The 7,729-nt window shown below is 38.3% G+C and overlaps 1 protein-coding gene across 1 annotated transcript in view; it reads right to left on the reverse strand.

Annotated features, from left to right (window-relative positions):
* Window positions 1-7,254, reverse strand: part of FAM19A5 (family with sequence similarity 19 (chemokine (C-C motif)-like), member A5) — a 372,662-nt gene extending 365,408 nt beyond the window's left edge. Inside the window, exon 1 of the mRNA XM_009322786.1 lies at window positions 7,143-7,254. Within this exon, the coding sequence (XP_009321061.1) occupies window positions 7,143-7,254 (112 nt within the window). The remainder of the gene's footprint in view (window positions 1-7,142) is intronic.
* Window positions 7,255-7,729: the final 475 nt, after the last annotated feature.

Consider the following 7,729-nt stretch of genomic DNA (forward strand, 5'->3'; position numbering starts at 1 on the left):
ACACACCATCTCTCCTGCCCTGAAGGACTGTTATGACAGATGGAGCCCAAAGTCATGGACTAAATGAACTCAACAAACATTTTATAGGGATGGCCCATAAACTAAGGGAATGATATCTGTGTATATATATCAAAAGACAGGAAAGGTGATGGTGATTAATTGGGATGTATTGGAAAGTATGAGACATGGGCATGATGTAGATGGTATAGAATAAGGGGTGGATACTGTCCTGGTTTCAGCTGGGATACAGTTAGTTTTCTTCCTAGTAGCTGGTACAGTGCTGTGGTTTGGATTTAGGATGGCAATAAAGTTGATAACACACTGAAGTTTTAGCTGTTGCTAAGTAGTGCTCACACTAGTCAAGGCCTTTTCAGCTTCCCATGCCCTGCCAGCGAGAAGCTGGGAGGGGGCACAGCCAGAACAGCTGACCCAAACTAGCCAAAGAAACATTCCATACCATGTGACGTTATGCTCAGTATATAAACTGGGGGGAGCTGGCTGGGGGGCGGTGACTGCTGCTCGGAAACTGGGTGGGCATTGGTTGACGGGTGGTGAGCAATTGCATTGTGCATCACTTATTTTGTGTATTCTTTTATCACTATTATTATTATCTTTTTTTTTTTCCTTTCCTTTTCTGTCCTATTAAACTGCCTTTATCTCAACCCACAAATTTCACTTTTTTTTTCCCCGATTTTCTCCCCCATCCCACTGGGGGCAGGGAGTGAGCAAATGGCTGTGTGGTGTTTAGCTGCCTCCGGGTTAAATCACAACGAGATACTTTCCTGTTATCTGAAAGCAATCAAGTGTTTGAAGAAAGGTGTCAAAAGAAGCAGTCCAGAGATCCAGAGATCAAAATAAGACACAGGCCACAAAGTCTTCAGGAGATCAGTAGATCATCACATGAATGCAAAGCCCTCTACCATTATCCTTGTGATTCCTGTACTATAGCCAAAGTCCTTTTATTGAAAAACATGCACAATATCTTTGAAATAAACCTCTACACCAAAAATTGGAAAACATACTCTAAATATATTTCATATATTTTCAAATAGTCACCGCATAACATTTTCCTATTTGCAGGGCTAACATAAAAGTATGTTCATGAAGAGATGACTTCCCAAAACATCTACAATAAGCAATTTTGTCAGCCACCTGAGCAAAAAGCAGTATAATTTCCCTTTAAATAGAGAAAAAAAACCTAAACAAATCCCCAGCCCAACAGTGGAATGACACACCTGGTCAAATATGAGCCTCAGCATGAAAACATTCTGGTTTGAATTTAGCAACAAAGAATATGCAGACCAGGAAGACTGTGGTTAATCAACGCTGTCTAGATTTGCCTATGTTATTTGACACTTCTGTATATAGTTAGGTATCCAAGTGCATTTTTGAGTTATTGACAACATTCAAGGCATACCTCTAATAAAGATTATTTGGCATGCCAGATGCTGGACTGTCGTTTTTTCACATAATAGCCTTATGGTTAGAGCACTCACTAAGAAAGCACTAACTTGCATCTAAAAACTGAGAGATTTCATACCCCCAGCTTCTAGCAGAGAAGAATGAGTGGGAAAATACCCACTCATAAGGCTAATCTCAGTGAAGGACTTACTACTACTTCAATGGAGTCAATAAGCAAAGAGTGAAAGATTAATAGGACCCCAGTAAAAGAAGATACAACCTAGCCCATGCTTATACACTTAGCCGGAGCAGTGGGGCTCTACTCCATGCTCCCAATGCTGTTTTCATAGTGTATGGTAAGAACAATACAGTACATTGCATAAACAGAGAAAAAAAAGCAAGTCAAAGAGGTCTCAATCTCCCTCCTATCAACCCTACTGAAAGACATGGAATACTCCTCTGCCACATATTTAATTGAAAATATCCATTTCTTTCTAGTTCCCCCTCCCTACCCGTTTCCCATTATATCCATCTATATCAGGGGCTATACTTGCAATGGAAGGAAGAGTTACCAGAATTCAAATACATTTGAGAAATTGTAAATGATGCTTACTTAGCCTTAAAGGGTTGAATTCAACATTAAAAGCACGAAGATGACATTTCTTACATTGATGCCAATGACTTCTATGTAATACATGATCTGGACAGACTACAACATAACTGGTGAGACAATCTCAATGTCAGTTTGGTACTCACATTGACAGGTAGTATGCTGTAGAGGCCATTAAGTTCAAAGCACTGGTTTTAATTCAAAAAATGAACCTTCTTAAAAAGGAGCAGCTGGGATGTTATATATGTTTTTATATATTTTTTTTATGTTTATATGTTATATAAAGAGACAAAATTTTAATACCTTGCTTTTCTTATTTAATGTCATAAAATCATTAGTTTTTATTTCTATACACAAACTAGACTGAAAAAAAGTTTGAATAATGACAGTTGCTCTAAATGTCACATTTATTCTGTCTGCGGAGTTTTGGAAAAATGCAAGCACAGTAATTCTTGAAGAAAACATAATAAAACTACAGATCAGTTTGGATGGATTAAAAAAATCTTTTTCATTTGTAAAAACCAGAGAAAGTGATCTGAATGATACAGGATCGGTTTGAGGAGCTGTAGGCCTTCATTCAGAGGTGACTTGTTTGCATCCAACATAAATCAGCAGTGACCATTTATCATCTAACAGCTGTTCAGTAGCTAATGCATGATGATATGGTAGCTCCTGTTGGAGAGGTGTCCAGGTGACAGTCACAGCTAATTGTCACCCCTGCTGGCAGTCTCAAAGAGCATAAGGGAACAATAAGACCTAGAGACCATAGTAGCCTGCGTCTTCTAGACAGAAAGTAATTCCAGAACAGGACGATGAAAAGGTGTTTCTCAAATGAGCAGTGTCCACCCAATGTGTAACAACAGGATCTCAATTTAAGGTGAGGTCAATATAATATTTTTCATGGGAATTATCTGCATTTTGTATGATACCATGCAAAATCTTTGAGACACTTTTGTTATTTATGCTAAGGGCTTGATTTTTCTGCTCAACAAATTCCACAGATTTAAATGGTAGATTGCAGAATCAGTCATTTAATAGAACCTATCAGTATTTCATCATTACAATGTTCTTATTTTGTATTCTGCAAGCAAAAGAAATAACGAATTAGGAGAACATTTCCTCTTTCCATTTCTTATTACTGTGAAAGAACTTGCACTTACAATGCAGAACTGTAGAGTTAAGGGAAATATTTTGCATTTTGGACTTTTGAATTCTTTTTTCCTAGTACTATCACCATTTAGTCATCATAAATGCGGGTCTTCATATTGCTCTCTTCCATACGCAAGATTTAAAACAAGAAGGTGAACTTTCCAAGTACCATTCAGTTTTGATAGTTCCTTTCAAAAAACCCATTTGCTTGCCCTTAGAAGTATTACCTTAACAGAACAGCAAAACCTATAACACCACAGGGGTCTAATGTTCTATTCCTTATGCTTACAAAACAGTATAAAATACAGAAAGCCAAAAGCTCATAACAGCCACAACTTTGCTAAAGCTGAATCATATGTTGTTTAAAAAGCCACCATTTACGTATAAAAAGCACCTCAGTATTTACAGCAAAGCCAACTGAATAAATGCACTAAGAAATAATTCTGAATCAAAACCATGTTATTTTTAGATTTCTGATGTAGCATGCAGCTTTGATGCCACAGAAAATTCCTTTAATTTGACCAAACTTTCTAACATGGAAAAATGTAAATCCTAGTTACAAAAGGAAAAAAAACCAATTCAACGTACCTTCACAACATAAAAACAGTAACTTAAAATAATTCACTGTAGGTACTTCTCTCTGGTCTACCGCTGTTCATTAAACAAGTATGCTGAATGCATGTCTGGGATCCAAAAATGTCACAACTCCTCTAATTCTGAATTGCCGTTGAAGGTGGTCACCCTTTACCAGGATAGCCTTCTGACACTGTTTTTACATTTACTGATGCTTCTGGTAAGTAAACTAACTCCTTGGTGGTCACACCAAGGACTATAAACAGCCTATTTCTACTACTTCATTTTTGCCTTCTCCTGTTGAGAACCTACCAAATCACACCATTTTTCTTCAGTTGGAGATTACATTATATTTATCACTATAGCAACTAACCTAATTGATTTGTTGCAGGCTTCTCTTTCACCATAGGATGGAGCCACTATCCCTAAGTATAATCCAAACATTTAAGAAAGAAAAAATGATCAATTTAGCATTTTACCACGTTAAAGAGAATTTAATTGGGCTTCAGAAATTAAAGTATAAATGAAAGGCTAATGGAATGTACATATACATCCAGAACATGCTTTATAAATATGCTTATCTGTCAAGTGGAGCTCAGAGTATGGTGTTTACTGGTTGCTGCCAGTAATAGGGATGACTATTGTACAACAAATACATTCCCAGAAACAAAGATTCACAAAGTACTTAGGGGAAGGGGAAGAAACATTCATATAACTCATTCAGGAATAAGCTTTGTCAGACCAATAGATTAAAAATTAAAATAAGCAAGGTAGATCAAAAGTTTTATTTACAGTGCTAAAAAAAGGAAATATGCAAAAGTTCTGATTTTTTTTTGAGCTGCAGGGTTTGATGTAAATGTAGTAAAATCATACAGTGAGAGAAAATCAGATTAGAGGTTCCTGTAATTACTTTAATAATGTATTCAACTGTATTGTTTTTTTACAGAAGTCTGCTTGATATCAGAGATTTAAGTTGGTATACTTCCATATACCTGAATATAAGGTGTGTGGAAAAATACAGAACACCTTACATTGTCAAGTTCTTTTCTTTTACTTGCTAAGAAATATGGCAAGGCTGTTATTCTTAAAACATAACTGACAACCACCCCCCCCCCCCCCCCCCCCTTCCTTCTTTCAGAAAACAAACACACGACAGTATGCTTTTCTTCAAAAAACAAGGCATCGGATGAAAAAAAGACTGAATAAACCCTAGATGATTTTTAGAAGAATTCATAAAATTTGCAGTACTACTTTACCTAGAAATAGCGTCACATTTTTTTTCCTTAATTTTTACAGATCTTCACCCTTTCCACAGAGCAAAAACATTTTTTGCAGTTTTTCAAATACTACCACGAGAGAAAATGTTCATGGTGCTTCATTAACATTTGGAATTGCAGTTGTCAAATCAGTGAAACATTACATAAATGGTGGAGTGTTTTGACACTGCATATTTTAAGCTGCATGGTGGTTTTCAGCACTATATGGAATGAAGAGCGTACTACATGTTTGAGGCACACCATCCACACTGGCTGAGAGAACTAATTAGAAACTGGTCATTGAAGCACACCAGAAATTGCCTTCATATTATTGGCTAATATTTGCATTGTTCAGCGTCAGTAAACAATGCAAAAAATAAATAATGAACAATATATAACAATTTAAATGGACAACTTCATTCGTTAGAACAGAACATTGTCAATCCTCTCACTGTTGAATATAAATAATGTTTAAGGTGTCAGAGTTTACAGTTAACTCTTTCTGAGGCTATGCTGGTAGAAGATATCTGCACAGAAGAACTCATATCTTCTCATAAAAGCCTGGGACCCTCCAGACATTTCTAGCACAAACTTAATGAAATATTTCCTATTACTAATATCCAGCTGAATTCCCTTTACACTTGAACTATTCATCCTGTAATATGCATTTACTGAGTCACTTATCTCCCAGTATACACATAAATTCTTTTAAATCTCAGTATGTTGTTTAGTATACCCTCTATATTAGCACATTGAATATGGCATTACATACAAAATGAAATTATTTAAAAGTGTGGCCTGTTTGATATGTTTTTTTATGAGAAGTGTAATGCAAAATGTGCTAAATTACAAAAAATAATTACAAATATTTTATTCTTTTTAGAATAAGCCTCTTTCACTGTTGTCAGTACGAGGAGTCCCTGTAACATGCAAAAAAGTGAATTAAAGGTTCTCTTAGCCAATTGCAATCTTGTTTCAGAAAAAAAAAAACCACTAAAAAATGGAGAGTATAATGCGGTTGGAGCGAATGGAATAGAGGGTTAAGAAATGCAGCAGGCATGCTCCTGAAAACAAGAATCCATTTCCTATTCATCATGACCTACACCTATTGCAGCTCAACAAGACAAGCCTAGTGCAAAGTCTTTTATGCTACAGCTAATGAAAGGTATACGCACTATGGGTAAATTACAGACCACATTCAGCTCAGGTTGGGAAAATACAGTGTAGATTCATTTTGGCAAAGTTGTGCAGGTTCCTCCTAATAAATTACCTATTTTTTTATTATTGCATAGAAACTGCTTTTCCTATTATCTTTGAAAGATTCCTACTCTGGTACTACGGACTAACTTGCATTCCCCAGAAGTATGGGCGTTAACTGTATTTATATTACATAACTGCTTGAAAATGACTCTTGCCGAGAGCAAAAAAACTAAGAAGAAAAAATAAAGACCTTTAAAAGTATTAATAGTCCAGGCACTTGATTCTTACAGATACCTTACCTGCAACTCAGTGTGATAAATGGACAATCTATCATGCCTGAAAAAGAATATACAAAATTCTACCGATAACCTGTGATGAAGCTCTAAAACTGATAGCATGGGCTTACTAAACTGCTGAGGATATACTAAGGAAGTGCCGGGGTGTTCCAATGCGATTTCACAGTCAGAGAATCACATACGATCCCAGTGATGTTAAGACATCTGTCACTTGACTAAGTATATACTTCCTAAAGGAATGAACATAAGCAAAATAGTTTCTGTTCATGGAAGGTGGACGGGGGTAGCAGAGTGTGTACACAGAGGGAGCAGTCTGGGAGAGAGCTGGTAACATCTGATAATAAACAGTGAACAGCGGATCACGGTTACTACCACTAAAAAGTTTGTTCTTAGATCCAAGAGATGCCTCTGTTTGGACTGGAAATGCCACATCTTCAACTAAGGACACCTCATGCTTCCGAGAAGCAGCAGTATTAAAGTGCCAGTCTGCCTGCTTTACCATGGGGGAGAGGGGGAGATGTGTCGAGGTGGCACGCCTAAGGCACAAGTACCTACGCCTGCCAGCTTCAGAGCTTAGCCTTTGCCAGAAGCGTTACATCGGATGGGAAGGGCGTGGATTTACGTCCAGCAAAAGCACCAGGACAAATATGTACTTACTGCAGTAAGCGATTAGGAGACTAGCCAGGATCATGATAGCCCAGAAAGTTGAAGACATGCTTGGCAAGGCGTTGGCATCTTTCCTACTGCTTCTCCTGGGAGATGGAGCCATTGAAGCCACTTCCCCAGTGGGGGGGAAAGTCAGACAGTTTCACCAGCCAGCTCTCCCCTTGACTGATAGCCTTTCTCCACGTGTAATCCCCAAGGAAGGCATCTTCCAACGACCCCACGGTTTGTCAGCAGCAACACGGTCCTGCTGCAGGAACCATCTTCCAGCCAGAAAGCCAAGGCGACTCTAAAGCGTGCACAACTTCGGCGCAGTGGCCGCAGCCAGCTTTCCTCCCGTTACTGTGGTGAGATTCACTAGCGTGGTGGGTTTTATTGTGACTCGGATGCCTGGAGTGGTGCTGAGCTTTAAAGATGTCCCACGACCGAGCCTCTTTTTATTTTTTTTCTTTCCTTTTTTAATTTGCAGAAGTTGTTTCGCTTGTTGTCCTTTCCCCTGCCTCCTCCCCCTCCCCCGGGAGGCAGACCTCCGCAGGCAGGGGCCCGGGCCGACGCGGTGCTAGCGCGGGGAGGCCTCCCCC

Source organism: Pygoscelis adeliae, unplaced genomic scaffold (genome assembly GCF_000699105.1).
Source record: "Pygoscelis adeliae isolate BGI_AS28 unplaced genomic scaffold, ASM69910v1 Scaffold204, whole genome shotgun sequence".
NCBI classification, from domain to species: Eukaryota; Metazoa; Chordata; class Aves; order Sphenisciformes; family Spheniscidae; genus Pygoscelis; species Pygoscelis adeliae.